Source organism: Neodiprion pinetum, chromosome 1 (assembly GCF_021155775.2).
Source record: "Neodiprion pinetum isolate iyNeoPine1 chromosome 1, iyNeoPine1.2, whole genome shotgun sequence".
Lineage (NCBI taxonomy): Eukaryota > Metazoa > Arthropoda > Insecta > Hymenoptera > Diprionidae > Neodiprion > Neodiprion pinetum.
Window position 1 is genome coordinate 878,628 of NC_060232.1, and position 20,170 is coordinate 898,797.

General features: G+C 45.2%; 1 protein-coding gene across 12 annotated transcripts in view; it reads left to right on the forward strand.

Moving 5' to 3' along the window:
• LOC124216319 (EGFR adapter protein) overlaps positions 1-20,170 on the forward strand; it is a 136,273-nt gene that overhangs the window by 101,459 nt on the left and 14,644 nt on the right. For 10 of the 12 annotated variants that reach the window (XM_069136373.1, XM_069136383.1, XM_046620710.2 and 7 more), the window contains one exon: positions 11,203-11,349. In XM_069136373.1, the coding sequence (XP_068992474.1) occupies positions 11,203-11,349 (147 nt within the window). Of the gene's footprint in view, positions 1-7,485; positions 7,594-11,202; positions 11,350-18,678; positions 19,368-20,170 lie in introns of those variants that run through there. The other 2 variants (XM_069136386.1, XM_046620740.2) reach the window with 2 other exon arrangements.

Below are 20,170 nucleotides of genomic sequence, written 5' to 3' on the forward strand. Positions count from 1 at the left end.
TCACCCTCCGTATCTCCGCAATTCTTTACACAATCAGAAATTGCTCCGTGACTTAAGAAATCACAAAATACCGAAGTCACGTATTTATTTTTCCATCTTCTCGAAACAGATTTCATAATTCTCAACGCATTGTAGCTCCTAAAGTGAGAGTCGAGAGTTATCAATAGTAAAATACGGAGATTTTGTGTAATACGAATAAATACATAAATTTGATTACTAAACCTTGTAGTTCGTTTCAAGGATATAATGCGATTTTGAGTTTTAAACACCAAACTATCGTCCAGCCGATTGATTTCGTTAGAAAGTCATTCGCCGAGATGGAAAAACTCTTTGGTATAAATTATTGGAAATTTTCGATGAAATTATTTCGGATCAAAAGTTGGGAAGGTTGAAAAAACGACGTGCGGGAAAAACGAGCTTTGTTGCCGTTTCGCGTGACTCGCGAACCGGGAATCGATGGGCACCTATCATTTTTCGTCAGTTCGTCGGGTTGGAAAACGCGAATGAAAATTTTTTACTTTCATTATTATTTTCTTTTTTTTTTTTATTAATTCTATTAGTTTTGTTGGCCCAATCTTTTTTCTATTTATCTACACGCGCCATGCAGATGCGGCCGTGATTGTCGTTGACAAATGAATGAAATTCGTTTCGCAAAATTGATGATATCGCAAATCACACGATTCGACTAGGCTTTCGCCGTATAATTTTTCACTTTTTTACCAAGCTCAAGTAAAATGGAGCATCGCTGTAAATTTCAGCACCACGTCCGCCAAATTCAAACACCGCATTGTTCTTGATAATCTGTTAAAAGCATTCGCTTGACAACGTTAATTCCGTCAACGATCAATTAACAGTGAAGAGTTTTCAAATTTTTTTTCACCGAAACGAAATGTACGTGGTGTCTCGTTATTTTTACCGAATCGTCCACTCAATTATCCTCGATTCTACGAACAGATTGGAGCATAAATCATCTCCCTAGAGTGCAATCCTGAACTCTGTTTGTCATTATTTATGTTTTAGCCGACAAATGGTCAGGTTCGTCGCGTCGAAGTTTCTACGCACTTCTCAGCCGTGAAAGTCGTTTCTTATTAGCGATAACGGGGCGGGAGAATCGGGGTTGAGAATCCGATTGTAGAGATTCTCAGTGCTTTCTCGAAGCAGTGACGATCCCCGCGTACAGTCTGAACTGGATATTGGATGAAACCGAGTGCGGGACGAAGGCGAGGAAGGAGTAGTGTTCAGTTGGTTAAGTAGTAAAAAGGCCATCAAAGGCGAGAGGAGAATAAGCGTCGGATCCACCCTGAAATTCTCGAGGATGTCAACGTCGAGGAGCGGTTCGAATTGCGAAACTTCTCGACTCTTGAGTGATCAAAGCCTGCAGATATCTATTCTCCCACCCCCCGGCAACCTCCCGGTGGTGGAAACACCCCCTTGGCAGCGTTATAAGCCGGCACATATTAGACACCCAGCGAACGAGTAGCTCGAGTCCCATTTGCAGGCTCAGTCGCAACACGCGAGTAGGTATCTGGACTCGTAACGCCTGCTCTTCTCCTGGTTCGAATTATTCATGCGGTTCGCGAGTTGGCTTTGACAAATGACGTGACGCTGTAATTATTTTCCTAGAGAATATCACTTCTGGGACTCGCTCGTCTCGCGTCTAATTCGCTCGCGGCAGGACATTAGCGGCGGCAGGAAGAGGGATGAATGGAAAAGAGGGGGGGGGGAAGAGGAGGTTCAGACCTCGGAAGAGGCCCGGGGCTGAGCACTCGTTTCGGCTCCTTGGTTTCCGAGGCTGGTCTCCTCCTCCTCCCCTGGGAGCCGTATCTTTGTCAATAGCGTCGCCGACGTATATCACTCTGTTTTATGGTGTCTAAAGTCCCGGTAGATACCTCCTGGCAACCACGCCCAGGGGTCACGTATCACGCGACAAATTTTTAACCCGAAATTTGATCGAGCACGCCCCGACGGTTCGCCAGATTTTTCATCCCCCGCCCTTTTTCTTACTTTTCCCCCCATCGTATTGAAGTTGGTAACGTTGTAACGATTCATGCTGAGAAGAAACCGTCAAAAATCATTGTAAAATTGATGAAATAGTCGCTTGTTCCCCAATGTTTCGTTATGATAAAGTTACTAATTTCAACCTCGTTGTTTCCCTCTCTTTTTCTTTCCCTTCAACTTAAATCTCAGGAATTAGTTATCTCGTCGTTCTTTCCCTTCGGTATGATATACCGGCTAGTATGCCCGGTACAGCGGCAGTATAATAATCCTTGCGAATCACCCTCCGCAACGCCGATAATTTCAGATCTTCGCTACCCTCCGCTTATCCGATACCTACTCGGGTGAATGCGACGACCTGCCAAATTAGTGTTTTATTTCAAAAGCCCTCGGTGTATAAGCCGATGATTTTAATTTTCTACCTGAAAAAATCACCGCCATTACCGTCTTTCCTTAACACGCAATCTTTGGGGCGGCTTTCCCGCAAGCTCTGAAAAAACCCATAACAATTACAAATAACGTTTCTGATATTTTCTATTGCGGTACGACGCTGGCCAATTTTCACGCCAAATAAATGATCTTTCCTCGGTATCTTTTTTTGGATTTCGATCAGTTGGCCGATTTCTTTACTTTCGATATTAAAATTCTACTCTCCTCTGATACACGCACGGGATTTTTTACGCGTCACGTTAACAATCTCCCGCGTGCCGTAGCATCGAAATGTAGGCATGTCGATTTCATGATCGCCCATAACGCAGCCACTGGTGTAGCTTTAACGATCCTTGGCCATCTCACAGAGCAGCTGTGGGTCTAGACGTGAAGCGGCGAGGAATCTCTGAACCCGGATTTCGCGTCGCGGAACCTACAATCTAGCACTTTACAGGGCTCCTCGTTCGCCTTTACGATGCTCAACTGCAGCTGACAAATTTTCGCGGATATTCTCGGTTATGTATCGCTGTAACATCGGCAAGAGTGTCAATAATATTTTTCGGTGCGTCGAAATAGATTGCGTAGTTCCTAAGAATGACGAAAAATAATCCATTTTCGATCAAATCCATTATTTTTTCCCGATTAATCGAGTGTAATCCATTATTTTTTCTCACAATCCGTTTTTGTTTTTTACACCCATAAACAGCGCAATGATTACAGTATCAATTATTATCATTGTCCTCCTTACTAAACACCTACTTGATACAGCAAGTGAAAGATGAATGAATATTTTCATCTGAAATTGAAAAATATTTTGAATGAATCTACAAATTATGAAAAAACTTTTCCGCTATTACGTCCATGTAATGTAATGTACAAAATTTTAATTTCATATGCACAGTTTCAAAAAAGTACGAAACGAACGATCAATCGATTAATTTTTACCGATTCGATCGAGTCGTGTTCGATTATGTTTTTGGACGCGTTTAGTCGATGCACCGGTAATTTTCAGCTTACAATTAGTGGCAATCGCTAAGCCTGTCGTGCAGTGAAAAAATAATGCATGTCGTATACGTTAATTCAATTTCTCTCTGTATAAGGTATCCGTTAATCGAGGCGACATATCCAGCTGTCGCCGTCAGATATAAATTTTCAGCCGTTAGCTATAGCGAGTGACAGCTTATAAGCTCGGCCAAAAGGCAAACAGTGAATGAAACAATAGGAACTTGATAAACTCGCGCGCTGTTTCATCGCCGTTTTTTTTTCCCCTTTTTCGTCACCGAAAGGTAAACACTGCTCGATACAAACGAATCCCGTAAAATGAATTCCCGTTTCACCGTTGCGGTGCTTGCTTTTCGATTTTGCCAACCCGCATGCGACACGAACGGACGTAATACGAGGTGCGAGGCGTTACCCAGATGGAATCGTGTAATTATCTTCTCATCCTCGTCGCTGTTATCTGCTCGCCTTGCTCCTGTCACCAGAACGGCCGTACAGCTTTCACAAAACCGCATAGTTTTACTAATTTTCATCCTCTGGCTGCTTCCGCTCCGGACGAGCAGAAATTTTGGCTTCTTTTTTCCAACATTGAGGAAAAAAGCAAAAGCCATCAATTCGTCAATATTTTCATCCCCGCCAACAAGTGTAACTGGAAAGTTGAATAAGTGACTGATCGAATATGTCGATAAAAAAAAGAAATTTCTTTTTCAGTTTTTATTGAGATAGATAAATTTCGATTCTATATATCGAATAATATCCAAAACCTTTACTTATTACTTGTAAAGTTTGGTCTTGTCTTTTTTACGTTGATAAATGAGTCTTGAAGTTTTTCATTGATAGCTGATATGGGTGCCTGTTCGGATGAAAAAGAGAAACGTTTTCACCAAGATGTGATGGACTTTTTCGTTATTAACGTTATCATAGGTAGTATAATGAGAGCACGATGGGAGATTGCGTTTGGGCTTTGATACGAGAAAGTACGAAACATATCATCATGCATCGTACACAGTGTTCATCGTGATACGTACACGGTATCAAAGTTCGAAATCCAAATTTCGAAAGTTTTTTTTTTTTCTCCTACATTATTCGACGCCGATAGTCAGTGAGCAGAATTCCTCAGTCCCGCGATAAGCGCGCAGTAGAGAGGACGTATGAAAATTGCGCTCCGCGAATTTCGAGCACACGCTTCAGTTCTTATACCTGGTGAATTTCGACTTTCAGTTCGACTTTCAATCGACATTGATGATATATTTTCTCTATTATTTTACAGCTAGTTCATTTTTGAATTTTGTTCATCAATTCTTTTACATTAGTAGTTTATTATTAATCATTAATTATCATTTATTATTAAAAGTGATTTCGATGCAAAACTGAAGTTTATTTTGTTGTTATTTACAATAAATGTTTGAGAAACCAGGTAATTTTTCTTCAAATCCGAAGTATCGTTCTGTTTTCTACAAAAGTAAACTTTATCTACTAAAACTATTTTTTCTTTTATTAATCACGCCGAAGAAATGAAAATTTGACATCTGGAATTCAGACTTAAGATTCGCGTCGACCGGTGTCATTGGTTAAAAATCATTGTCCAATATCTCGGTTAGTTCGTCGTCTCAATTTTTCCAACGCGTTGAATTTCCAGCGCGAGCTCGAAGAAAAAAGCAGTCCCATCGTACCGGTTGATTATTATAGTTGACTGGGCGTTCGCAGGGAGGCCGGGAAGTAGTTAATATGGGTGGCTAGGTGGGCGAATACGTGGCATGCGTGTTTACGCTTTCGCAGCGCCAAATTGACGTGGTGGAGGTGGATGATTGATAGTAATTACGAGAGGATTATTGTGATTTATATACTATACAGAACGGTATAAAATTGCCCTGAAATTATGTCGCCGTGCAGGCAATTTTGTGTATCTCGTTTCCAGGTATATGGATATACGTATACCTGCTCAGTTTAGATTTGTCGTGCTCGACATGCACACACGATCGCAAAACACGCCTGCATTTAGCGATACCCAGACAGACTCGTTCTCTACTCTCGTGTTTTTACCCTTTATTTTATTTTTATTCTCGTATTATTATTATTGTTCTTTTCTTTTTTTTTTTTTTTTCTATTCAACCTTTTTGCTCCCTGTTCCAATCAACGGTATAGACGTACACACACACACACACACGCTGTTTGCAAATTAGTTTTCTCGTCGATCGATGCAGGGAGAATAACGAGGTGTTTGCGTAATATTATGGTGGTTACAAGGTGCCTGATGCGATTCAGCTGATATAAAGAAGATACCGGGAGCAAAAACGACGCGTGTGTAAACCGGAGCATAAGAAACAGCGAAGACTTGTTGCTTTCTAGCGTGCTCGCATTCATTGCCTTGCAAAACTGCAGCGATCTCGCATTTCTGACGCAGTTTTCAAACCGCAATGATCCCCACGTTACATGGTATACATACATGTGTAATACGATTATGCGGTCTCTACCTTATGCAAAACCGTCCTATGCACGCGTATCGCATGTACCTACACAAAAAAAGTTGTCCCATCAGGCTGAAGTTATAGTAACGTTAACGTAACGAAGCCTCAGGCTGAAAAATCAACATTATTGGACAATTTAAAACTTACTTTCGAGAAATTGGCTTTTCAAAATTAAATTACATTTTCTTTATAACGGTTTATAACGCTGATTTTTCTTAAACACGCATCGTTGCAGTTGTAAAAAAAAGTGCTGTAAAGTTTTCCATAATTATTTTGACGCTATACCTACGGCGGTAAACCACCTCCATCAACGTCTCGAGAAAGCATCGTGGGGGGTGTACGTAGGCCGTATACGTAAAGCACCTGCTGAGGAATTATATTTTCTGCCAGCTAGGCAAGAAAGATCGGACAGACAGCCGGGAAACCTTAAAGTCAAAGTAGGTGTTGGCTTCAAGAAAATTTATACGAGCTTCCAGATACTCGGCCACGGTCGCTCTGCCTATCCCTGCAGGCGTATAAACCCAGCTGATCGCGTCTTTCACGTGCGGCTTCGCCCCCCCCCCCCCCCCCCCCCCCCCCCCCGAAACTGATCCCGTGCGGTTCTTACAACGTCGAAACGGAGGAGCGAACGGAATTTGACGATACGTTATTTTTGTTGCCGATAACACTGTGCAAAAGAAATTTTTTTTTGTGTCAGCTGCATGGTAAATTTTATGTTTTTGAATGTGCTGAATACAAAAATGACTTCCATTTCCCCCATCGCTTACAGTATTCTTGCAAAATACAAGGTGTTTGCATAAAAAAAAAGTATAACAGTAGTGAAAAAAAAGAAACTATTTTATTACAATTAACTCGACAGCGTTTCGTATAAAATTAAACGAACGGTTTCTTTATGAAATGTATTTAACATTCCGTTTTCATTCTTTTCGCCTATGAATCCTTCTCTTCTCTTTGATACACTTCTCCGGACACGCTTTCGCTTTCCATTTTCTCTTTCCCTGTTTGTATTTATTCTCGAGTCTCACTCTGAGACGTATTAAACGGAAGTAAAAAATCACTTTTGCATAAGATATTTAGAATCAAGAATAGGATACCAGATTTCCAATTAAACGGGAGTTTCACTCTAACTGAAACTACGAACACGAGTTGAAGAAAAGACCTGACGTGATGGAACTTTTAGAGTATTTCTCCCGATTTCAGTACGTAAAAGTCTATAAAAAAACCGTATAAAAAACCCGTGCATTTTTTTGGCTGCAGACCTGTGTAATCGGTACGTTGGGAATTTGTAAAAAATTTCCCTTCTTGCCTGAGGTATGCGTATAATTGGAGCATGAATTACGAATTAGGGAAAATTTTCACCCTAAGAAAGTGAAATCCCTTCTTCGACTCCGGCAATTGCGGGTAGCAAACGTCAATCCTCGAATGGCGTTGCGCAGCACTTTATGTGCGAGGGATGTCCCTGGTACGTTACGTCTGTCGGCGGATTTGCCGGTGCGGACACGAAACAGCACTTTAGTTTTCTCGGACGATATTCGGCCAGGAACGTCGTTACATATACCCGTAAATAAGTGCGCGTGCACGCAATGTACGCATTGCGTGTGTGTGCATGGGTCACGGATACGTATGTGGGAATTGTGTGAAGGTGCGTGTGTGCACGGATTTTGGAGCTGCAAAAGAGCCAAACACTGTTGAGAATCCAAAGGTGGGTCTGTACATACTTCCGAATTTATCTCAAGGTGTTATACCCAGTCAGGATTTACCAAACAACAATGTTTTTCTAATTTTCGTAATGTGCATATATTCCAGTATACTCGTATACACAGAAAATTTCACGTCGATCCGCAAATATTCTCAAGTTACGCGCACATTTGCAAGGACGGCCCGAAACGTTTGAAAGTAATTTTGAAACTTTGAACGCGTTTTTTTCAAAACTATGTTTTCAAAGTCCATGAGCAAGTTTTCTGGGAAACGGCCGAACCGATCATCGGTTGAATCGTTACTTTTACAAATAAAAAATATCAGGATGAAGTTCAATGTTACCGCAATATGTACATAAATTTTTATATTAATCAATTGAAATCTCTTCGTGAAAAATCCTTCTAAAATCGCTCTTCTCCGCCTACTGACTGGGTGTAACCCCTTAACGAACTACACGAGCGAATAAAAAATTGGGTTCAATACATTCCCGGACAAAATCCACCCTCTCTGCAGGATCGTAACCGGTGACTATGTTTGATTTGATCTGCGCAGGGGAGGCGAGTGAAAATTCTCGAACAATGGGAAAAGGGAAATCAAACGTAAAGACCGTGCATGACGGTGTAGCCAACGCGCAGAAACTTCTGTGTTCCGGCCCACCTGCTGAAGGAGAGATATTTTTCCTATTTTCATGTCGTCGTTAACGGGGAAGGAAAGTTTCCCGACGGTAGGACGGGGGTCGAGGACGGATGCTGGGACCGCGAAACGGCTTTGACGGCGGGAAAGTCCGAGAGACGCGATCCTAATGGTTGTGAATTTCCACGCTCGTTGAAACCTCTCCTTCTCTCTCCTCTCTCCTCTCAAGAGCATCATTTCCATCGTCCTCTCCAAGGGTGTCCGGCAGCATACTGAATGCACTGGTTTCGCACATATTCATACGGTCGCGTTCTTCGCGAACGCTTATTTGCGAGGAGCAAAAGAGATAGATAGATAAAAGGAGAGGAAAAATTGAAGTAATTTAAAAATTTCATACTGAGAAGCTGCGAATGCGTTAATTTTTGCCCCCGCAGAGTTTTCGGTGATTCGCACTTTGTTCCTCGTATTATTTTCTACAAGTTAGGAGTTTGAAATACCGCGAAATATGATTTTCTATAAAAAATTTCGCGTCAGTTTGTTTATAAAATGGAAAATATTTATCGGCGAGAAAAAATCTTCGATCAAGGACTGAAGAATATGTTCATAAAGCTCGTGTAAAAATTTGAGACTAATCGGTTCAGCCGTTTCCGAGAATTCTTGCTCGCCGACATTGAGAACATAGTTTTGAGAAAAAAGCTTTCAAAGTTTCAAAAGCACTTTCAAAGGCTCCGGGGCGTCTTTGCAAATGTGCGCGTAATTTTGAGAATATTTGTCGGATCGACATGAAATTTTTTGTGTATATACCTGAATATATGTACATTCAGCTCATGCAGATATACTGTATTATGTAGAACGATAATTATTGAAGTAATAATAATCATCGTTGGGTAGCTTCCGTTTCGAGCTTGTTATCTCGGCGAGGAAGCGTGTTTTTGCAACGGCTTCCGAGTAATATAGAGCAAATTCACAGCTGATCGCGATACCGCGGGGCTTTTCTTTGCTGGCATTGCCTTTCCTGATCCTTTTTCTCCTTCTTCTTCTTCTTCTTCGTCGTCTTCTTCTTCTTTTTCTTCTTTCTCTTGTTACTGTCGGCGAGCGCCTAGCTAACGAGAAGAATAATCGATCGTCGATCTGGAGGCGGTTTTTTTTTTTTTTTTTTTTTCAATTAACTCCGGAAGCGCGTGTGCCGGATGCGATAAGGTCTTCTCATCGCGCGCCGACGTTTCGGCCAGAGAAAAGGGGGTGAAAGAGAGTAAAGAGACAGGATAGTGTGAAGAAAAGCACGCGCGTTGAAGGGTGCAACCGAGGCCACGGACGAACCGGGGGAAAATAAAGAGGGTTGAAGTGCCCTGGGCACCCGCAGAGTTATTGATGATCACCATGTTGCTACATCGTTTATATAACTCTTGCACGCCTGACGTCGTCTCTGCCATGGCGGATCAGTTCTCAACACCTTCGGGTCCGAATTAATATTCACCCATCATCCCCGCGTGCCGCAAGTCCGATGTTCCACCTGGAATCCCGATTAACCTCAAGCGAAACGTTTGCTTTTCTTTTCAACTGTTTCATCAGTCATCAAGTGCATATTAGGGTGTTTCAGTAATAAATAATTTACGATTTTTCACGGTGGCACCCGCTGAAAAGTTTTTTTTTACATATGAAGAAAAATTATGTCAAAAGATAAGCCTTGTATGTTATGTGGAGGAACGCGCTCCTTTGATTTTTCACTTTCTTTTCACATTTGTCTGAATTTATGACGAAACACGTTGTTGCATTTCGATTATTATTTTTCCTGAAATTTATATTTAACCCAAGAATACTGCATATCAAATAATTGTCAAGTATATCAAATAGGGGCGGACTAATCTGAAAGATCGATTGCCGCTGTTATTTTCTATTTTATAGAATTATTCTCACATTGCGAGAAAAATGCAAATTTTGAATAAAAAAAAACTCAATTTCTGAAACACATCCAGAACATCTCAAAATCGTCCGAAAAGATTTTCTTTACTTAAATAAAGACATTTCGAGTTAATATTTTCATTTTAAAGCGAACCGGTCAACCTAAACAAACTTTTTAGGCCGTGCCACGATGAAATATGGCAATTTATTTTCTTCTGAAACACCATAATAGACATCGATGGCGGAAATTTCGGGATTTGTAGATCCGAGCATGAGAATGAATACCCTGCGATTCCCCTGTGCACTTTAATACCACGATTAATCAAGACGCATGTGAAGCTCTACTGGGGAATTTTGATACGCTACAAAGGATGAAAGCCTCAACTGTGCGCATCTGCGTTACGTGATGGTTTAGTGGAAGAGGTTGCATCCTGCTTCGCGATCGCGGACAGCCTTCCACTGTGTTCGAATGCGTGGATGGTATAATCCCGGTACATATTATGAATAGGTGGAAAGATTTACAAAAAAGATTTATTACGACACTAACGAGTCGTAATATTCGCGACAGGCAAACCCGGTTCAAGTGATATTTATTACCCGGCTAGATCCTTAATGAGTACGCCTCTTCGTTCGTATTTACGCCGCGCATGCAGGTCATCCGCCTCGAATTACGCGTAAACTTTTGTTTTGTTATTTTATTCTATTTGCAATGTGAGTAGTAATACAAGGCCGGCTTTGGATACAGATTCCTAATACTGGCACACTTACCGACACCTCACCCGGACTTAAGCCCTTCTCCGAGATTTTTACCTTCGAATCGGTGCAGCAGGGGTTGAACACGATGACGTCGTCGCGGAAAAGGGTTTGAGTCTCGGTAAGATGTCGGTAAGTGTCTCGGTAGTATCAATCTGTATCTAGAACCGGCGTTGTATTACTATATTGATGTGTACTGAGGTTTCAGATATTATTTCAGGAAAAGATGAAATTCGTTGCCGTAAATTAATTCCATGTCACGTTTCGATCTGATTTATCGAGTTGACGTTTCAACGAATTTTAATGGATTGATTTTGTCTTTCAGATCGTGCAGATGGCACATGCGTTGAGACGCATCTCGTACGCTACTTGTGAGCCTCGACACGCCCAGTTCAGTTTCCTGGCCCGAGAACCCGGGGCGCACTTCAGTCTTCAATATTGCCATTCTTTCATCAGCGAAACTCCTGAACAGGTGAATATTTCAATGTTAGATATTGCGCATTTTAAGTCTTGTCTCGACGATTCTGTCACGAGCATGATTTTTACGCCTCCTCGCAATTTCTTTTCGCGTTAATCGCCGCTTGAAATAAAGGCAAACATTCTGGCGAGAACAAATGTCTCTAAATAGCACTGCGGACGTCGGATTGAACGCGGTGATGATAAAGCACTTTTAACCTACCGTCTTGCCTTGTAAACGGTGATTTTACGGAACCGGAAATTAGCCGTGAAACACGACGTCCGCGTAGTAAAATTTCTGGCTAAATGCCCGACGCGCCATGGTGCCTCATGCAGGCGAGAGCGAAGCCAAGCTGCTCGGTGATCTGCTGTAGATACGAGAGTCAACATGACTGCAGCAGTTGAAATTAGCAGCCCTCTGTAAATCGAGCGGCTTTTCACCGTGCAGTTTGATTATATCGTTCATAAATAAATACGCAGTGACAGATGAGCTGCGAAGCGGGTCGAAGTGCAGATCAAAGAAGGGACAGGAGCAAGGAGCGGAGTTGAATTCAGGTGAATCGATGTAGGCTGTGGCAGTGATGTGGATTGGTTCGTCCGGAAAGACGTCGTCAGGCTCGAGAGAACTCGGTTCAAAGTCGGGGCAAATAGACTCCTGGGGCGAGAGGCGACGCGAGGCGACGCGAGGCGTCGTCATTATTCGATTCAGTTGGAAACGAGATCCTGCAACCACCTCGTGGTGTACAGGATTGCTACGGTATTTCGAACGAGCTCCGCGACTCGACGTCATTCCGCGGATTCCGCTACCTTCGGTATCCTCCTCTCGGTCCTCAGCTGTCGCCACGCCGCCGGTGCATCTCAAGCCCGGAGGCAACGGCAGACAATATCGACTTGTACAAAGCCTCGGTATTGGCGGAGGCACCTATCTCTCCGTGTTCATCGCATCGCTTCTAGCTAGCTGGATATAGGCTCCAGCTATAGACAGCCAGATGCATGTCGAACTAGTGTATTCATTGACTCTGCAGTGCCGTGTCTGCGAGATAGGCTTTGTCGAAAGTGTTTCACTCGTTTCTAGAATGAAAGGAGACCCCAGACTCCTTATGGAAACTGGCTTCCGGTCGAATTGGTTAGATTTTCATTATGTTATATTACATATACTGCCGATGAAAAGCTCTCGTGGAGACAAGTCCTAAAAATCTTTAGTTTCCGAGATACCGGTTTCGGAAAGAGGGTGTATGCATTTTTTTATATCTACGGATTACCCGACTTTCACGAATTATAAAGCTCCAAGGGGGACTTGATATCAAATATATCACTCAAGACCTGCACAGCCGACTAGCAGAGACTCCGCAGACGCGTGAAAAACAGGACAAGTCGATTATTGCAAGAATCGGAGGGTCTCGGTCTTCACCCGAAATCTGACGTTGCAGCTCCTTCCGGTAAACCAGTGAGTTCATGGATCGAATCAATCACAGCTTCCTGCCTATCTTTGAGAATCAACCATGCAGTTTTTTGACTGATTTGTTTGATTTCAATTCCCCTTGAAGCTTTATAATTCATGAATGTCACGAATTCCATAGATATCAAACGATCTGGACACCTTTCTTCCGAAGCTTGTATCTCGGAAACTGCTGATTATTGTGGACTTACGTGCATGAGAACTTTTGATCGCAAGGATACGTACCATAACATACCGAACTCCCAGCCAATTCGACCGGAAATTAATTTCCATACGGATTCCACGGGTTCCTTTGACCCCATTTTTCATCCCTGAGAATCTGATTCCTTGGGTTTGTCATCAATCTTCTTCTTTCCTCGTGACTTGACGTAATAATTAATTAGCGGCGAAGTTTTCTACGCATAATGGTGAACATCTGCAACGTAAGCCCGGCTTAGAAAACGGTCGCGAAACGTGTGCATGGTTGGCGATGGGCTAAAATAGCCCGACGCTGTACTGAACCAGCCACGGGTCACTGGACGGCCGTTGTATCTGTGGCTGTGTATTCGTGTACGTCGGGATGCGTAAAGGTGAAGGTAGACGTATCGGGAAGAGGCTTTATGCCGGGTTCCGCCGAAGGCGGGACGCATATCCTGCCGGGTACTTTGAGTACTTTGGGTAATTGAGCGTTTAATAGGTGGTGGCGGTCGTCCCTCGGGCCCGAGTTCCCTCGAACTACTGTACCAAGCGGTCGGTGTAGGCGTTGTACTAGATTACGGAAACCCGAAGGGGTGTTCCAAGATCCGCCGAATCGTTGGGAGGAAAATTTATTCGATAAAAGGTGAAAGAGGTCAGGTCAAGGGGATGAATTATCCTGGCTCGCGGTAATCACTGCGTGAGGATGTCGGGTGTTTTGGAATAAGGTAGGGAAAAAAGGGGGGCTGCATCGATACGCGTCTTCTTCTCCTTCATCTGGAAAATTCGAGGGCATGCTATCGAGCCGGGTTCACTTTGCCCATCGAACTATATACCTGTATTCTCTGTATCAATTATTCAGGTGGGCGTGTTTTTGAATAATTCATAGTTATTCGCGGCTTACAAGTTTACGTTGAAACGCGAAACGCTAACGGACCGCCTCTTGGCTCAAGACGTTGCCATCTACTTCTCGTGGAGGATCAGGGCCAAAAAAGAGGGTAGCGAATGCGAGAGTATGCGCTGGTCACGTCTCCGATATTTCTACTTCGGTTTCGAGTCCCTCGGAAATCTGCATCTGATCCGATTTATACCGGGTATAGAGACTGAAGCCGCAAGATTTACCAGATACTTGTTCAAGATTATCGTACTCGAAAAAGGACTTCGTGCTCTCTTCCCGAGCTTCCTACTTTCGTGATTCATACGGTTGACGTGTGAACGAGGGGGGAAGAGGAGGAAGAGGAGGAGGAGAGGGAGGAGGTGATGGAGGTAGAAACGACAACTGGGATGTCTATTAAGTCTTGATCGAAACTCCGAAGTCTAAGCGAAAGAAGACACCCTTCCGGCCCCGGGCGTCTAGAGACCGGTGGATTTTCTCTCGACTCTTTCCCCGGTCTCCGTACCCCGCCGCATCCGCTGATCTAAAAGCATGCTCCTGTTTTCTGAAAACTAGCTCCCTCTGCTCCCGGTACCTACCTTAAGAAGGCCCGGAGCTCTGCGCCGAGGAACCAGACGAGCTGAGAAGAACAGACTTTGCACTCTGAACTTTGGACTTTACGTTTTGCCAATCCGCCCCCGCACTCTCAGGCGCTCGCCTCTGTCCGACGGTGTACGTTATCGGTAAATCCTTTAACCTCGTGCAAGGCAGCTGACGTTCGTTCTCTAATCGTTGCCTAAGAGCATTTTCTTAAACCCGGAGGAAAATTCAAGTGAAAATAACCCGACGGGTTTAAAATATAGACTCATGCAGCGAATGAAGCTCGCAATATCAGCGACTCGTTTGAAGAATTTCCATCGTAAGAAATCCTGCAGCCTCTAAGAAAGTCACGAAGATCTCGAAAATCTGGTAAAAATAGCACCATGGCACCCCATCCCTACCTACATTCCATTTGCTTGAGATTCCACGGGGAATTCCAAGGTCTTATCTAGATGTAGGTATATTAGTCACTTTGCTCGCTAAGACTAATTGTACAGAATTCTGTCAATGAGCCTTCTTGCACATCGGAATGAAAGATATTCCGTCGTTTACTTCAGCCATCTCCTCGTTTCCATTCGTTCAAAAATAATTCGAGTGATCGTTTTAATGAATTCCTCGGGGGACACCGAGCTCCGGAGCTTTAATCGTGAGAAATAAAAGCAAGCTCGACGGCGGAAAATACGGTAGGTATGATAGGTCTGTTCGTGATTCAGCTAAAAAATGTGGAGACTATTCGGTTTGCAAGTCGCAGTCGAGGTCGATGGGCCTCGACGGAAAACAATGCAGCCATCAGCTGTAGTCGCACTTGGAGTCAGGCACGAGAGGCGCGTCGTCGGGAGGAAGTGCAGCCTGCGGTAACCGAAGTTAAAAGCGACGACGCGAGGTCCTCGTGCCACGGTGTGGAATTCAAGTCATTTCGTTCGCGTCTTGAAAACGACAGCCCTGGCTGACGACGACGACGTCCCGTAAACCTTTTACATACTCGGGTCCGGGGCCAAGTGGCCCGTTGTCGCTCGTCGAGTCCGTCGGCTGATGGAAACGCCCCGATACGCCCTGCCAGCCGGCTATTTATCCTCGAGAGATTTCCAACTGTGTAGGTACCGGCGTCATTCCACGATAACAGTATTCGAAAACATACAGTAGTCACGAACGAGGATTGCGCCCACGCGGTTTTCCTGCTACTTAGGCGTGGCTCGGACCATCCCTCGACAAGGCCTCTCTGGTGGTCCCGACGGTAGGCATCGGACCATGACACGACCATGTGCAAGTGCATACATCTCCGGCGGGTGCAGCTGGAGCTGAAGTTGGTTCGAAATACACGAGGGCAAAAGGTGGCGCAGGACGGATAGGACGGAATTAGAACACGCCGGCACGACGCGTGCATCTTCCTCTTTCTCCTCTTCTTTTCTTCTTTCGCTGACAACAAGTTATACACGGTTCCAACGAGACGCCTGTGCTTGTATAAATATCCCCGGATCAGCGACCACGTAGCAAACTCTGGGAACGACACGAGCGAGACAAAACCCGTCGATTACCCTTTAAGAAGTAATCCACGCTTCTGGTCTGGGATCTCTTACATGAATCCGGATAGGAAGTGGTCGACTCTCCTCGGGTGCATTTGGTTACCACATGGCGACGCGATGGTCGGCTAGGAGTTTTCTGTCTACACTCTCGGAGGATCTGATTACCTCACGTATACCGAGGAGAAACACACATACCGAGTGTCAGGTAGAAGAGGATCCCTTCCTACGGCTCACGGCCGCACGTCAAAAGCTCAGCACGTATAACGTCTCGCGTTATATAACCCTCGACTGAAGACGTGGAGCATTATCGAGTTTCCCTCACCTCGTCGGGTAATTCGGAACATCAAGACCCAAAACGTGCATAATTCATGCTCAAGGTACGGGCTGGGTTAATTATTTTCACTTTTCCTCACTTGGGTTCCAGGGTAATGTTCCGTCTTCGCTTGTTCGACAGATGTTTTCGGGATGCTAGGAGAACTTTGATGCAGGCAGGCGGTGTATACGGGTTGGATCAGCAATTTAACTGATGAATTTCTTGACGTTGATTAGGGTACTATCAAACGATCTTGCGCCGGGGAATCAGTTTCCAGAATCAGTTTATGGTAGTTAGCCGAGAAATAGGTGGAAGAAGAAGAAGGAACTTTGAATTGAATCGTCGGTGACTAACGAGATACAATTAGCCTCTTTTTTCCTGCCCCTCTTCCTCCCACCTCTCTCCCCCTTTCTCTCCTGCTCTCACAATTTCTACACTATTCTTCTTCTGGTATCCTCAACTATTCCCGTAAATAATCCGGCCTACAAAACAGGTAATTAGTTGAAACTCCAGCCGGTATTAATCTTGCCGCCGGTCTTGAATTAGATCGTTCTCGGTGAACGAATAATTCGTCAGAACCGAACCAGCCGGGGCTACGCAGTTTCAGCTCTGGAAGTTAGCCACATTCACCGACTTCGAAACAATAACAGCGAGAAGTAAACAAATTTAATATTCCTACCCGCGATATTAATTTCACGATTCAATCCGCCAGATCGGTGCCAAATATACAACTGGCGATGATACCAAATATTACAGCCACCTCCGACGAGACTGATTGTCTCGTTTTTAATTTCTTTTCACAAAGTTGGAAGCGCACATCCTCCAATGGAAACTCATCTTTTTGTGCTAATGAAAAAAAATAAGTAATACGGTGACCTTTCATCTCTGATGATGTTGACGGTGTTGAAAGAACTTTGCGAAGCGCTCGGCCTGACTCGATTCAGTGACAAATGGGCCCCTAGAAATTGGTGAAAGGGAGGAGGAGTAGACAGCTAAAAAAGGAATAGCAGACACCTATTGCGACAGAGACGTGAACCTGGCTGCGCGAACCACACGTCGGTTTTTAAATTGCTGTTCAAGCGAACCCCGGGCTAAGAGCGTAGGATGCAGGTATATATAAGGTAAGAAGAGTGAAGAGGTGTATGCACGTAAGACGGTAGCGTCGAAAAGTCATTTTAAAGCTGCTCGAAGACTTGTTTGTCGAAGGTAAGCGGCGGGTATACGAGCAAAGAATGATGGGCGCGAGGTAAGTAAAGAGTAAATAGACACGGCGTCCTCCAGGATAGTCCAGGGAATCTTCTCCATTTTTCTAATGCAAAAAGTAAACCACGCACGGTGTGCTTGCCTCTAAAATTATCAAATCTTCCCAAAGCCGGGCCGGAGCGAGTAACCAGCCGCCAGGCTTGCGGACACTGAACAGTGCATTTATCCTACACGCTTGAACTCAACATCATTGACCAGAAGCCCGGACTTGATACTTTTTGGTTCCCTGCACTTGCATTAACATTTTCAAACTTTTTCAAGTGGAAAAATCTCCGAGCTCTACAATCTCGGACGGATCAAATCCCCCCCAATGCAAACTGCAGCACTGCAATGGATTCCTTGAATGCTACTTTCATTTGACTGAGCCACGTCGTCTTGGAAGCCACGGGGCGTCTGCTAACAGGCAATTAAGGAGCCTTTCCAAAGTTGTATAGCTTTGAAGCCCATCTTCATTTACCTGCAACGAGGACGTTGTTGACGAATTGGCGTGACCGGAAGACTCCACGACTTCTCAGGTTCTTCTGCGAGACTGCAATACTGTAAGTTTGCAAGAAGGATCAACAAACCGACATATTGTCTTGAGCATTAGGTTGACAATTTTTTACCAGAGACTATCAGTTGTTTGAACAGAAAAATAGCTGACAGTTGCAGTGAAAGAGGAAACGTATCACGATCGGATCAGCCTGGTAATGGACGCTGGGGTTCGGTGGCCAAATTCGCGTCTCCTGGAAAGATAATCAGCGGTATCCCTTGGAGGATCAAGATGCGATGCGCGGCGTTTCTCGATGGGCGACCGAGGTCAAAGCACGGGGAAACGGCGAAACGTCCCTGGGAGTTCTTGGCATTGAACCGATGCGATGCGGGCATCCAGGTATCCAGTGTGCAGCAGGGTACGCGATGCCAGCTGTCGGTGAATGTGTTCAAAAGCGCCGTTTGAAGCAAGAAGGCAGGCTGCAGCAACGGCGTAGGCACCTCACGGTGTGCCGGCGGGGGGACGAGAAGCGAGAGACAGGGCATGCACGAGGCTGAGGAGGTGGCAGTGGTAGTGGCACTGCCAATGGTAGTGGTAATGGTAGTGGTAGTCGACTGTGGCGGTGGGGCTTCCTTTCGAGCCGAGCCCGTCGGACCTTCAGTCCCCCTCGGTGCCTCCGGACGGCGAAGATGCAACTGTGCCGGCGAGCGAGTGTACCGCCTCGTATCTAGGCCCCCACCCTCCCATCCCCGGCCCCCTCGGTACCCCCTCCCGACATTCCACACTCCGGCCTCAACACACAGTTGACGTCCCCGTCCCGTGCGATCGTAACGACGTCGTCGCGAGCCGCGAAGACCTCTTCCCGAAGGAAACCGCGCGCCAAGTTTTGGTCCCGGAAATGTGAAAACGGCAGTGATGACGGCCCGGCGATCCGAGTCCTGATCGCGCTGGTATCTCAACCGGGGCAAGTAGCTAAGTGAATTAGGTTTGCGTTTCGAGGATAATTAGAAAGTGGTTCGGGTTCTCGTGTGGTGAGGTGCTGTGTCTGCAGTTGTGATTCCGGACGGACACGTCGTTTGTTGCCGAGACCCCTCCGAACCCTGGTGGTCGTTACAAAGTTCAGGACGAGAACGTGGCATGAGGAAGTCCCTCGACAGTCTCGCACTTTCAGCGATTATGGGACGGCTTGGGAGGAACTCGCAAGCGGCCACGACTACCAGGCCCATATTTAGGGTCCATTATCAAAAGCTCGTCGATGAGTTTGCCCAGCAACAAGATCAGCTCGAGTTTATGCCCGCTTTGCCCGACTACATGTCATACTGCTGCCGTCAGTGTGGGCACACTCAGAAGCTTAGAGTAAGTTTTACCATCCTCAACGTCCCAATCATAAAGCGCCGTAACGGGTTCAGACCATGGAATCTCAACGCGTTTTTCGACTCCTGACGTTAGCATAATATCTCGCGCGCCAAGTACGAAACCCTGCTGCGTTATCCATTCGCACAGAACTCTGGACCAATGCTCGTGGGTCCACTGGTTGGTTGGTTGGCACCGTGTCGAAGCGGGCTGCTCGTTGCCCGCCCACGCGGCGCCCAACGTTTTCTTGTACACAGCTGAAAAGCCGAGTAATTATACTCTGCAATCCGTCCGCGATAATTCCGTACACCAGCGCACACATGGTGGTACGGTCGGCTGAAAAGTGGGCGAGAAGTGGGCGTCAGTGTCCCCAGAGAATTTCGACACTCGTGCAAATACGCGTCCTGATACGACCGAAGGTATTCTAATATAATCTCGATCCAATCGTGCACCGTCTGGCATTCGCTGTACCACTAACAGAGTAGTGACGTGGCGTTTCGTAGAGGTAATATAACCGGTACAGCGTAGCACGTGTCGAGTAACATGCCATCGTCCGACCCACTTGATCTCCAAGGGCTCATCATGCTTTCAGCGTTTCAGTTTTCCCGGTGACTCGTACGAATTGTTCGTTTTTTCGCAACACTGTAAATTCTGTACAAGTTGAATTCTCACGGCCGATGGGAATACAGGGTTTTTCTAGCTGACTGGGGTATTCCGTACCTCCTTGCGTACGGACGTCGTTGCGAGGAGGCGAAGGTAATTTGCTCGGGACAAGTACACGGCACAATTATGCGGACCACGCGGAA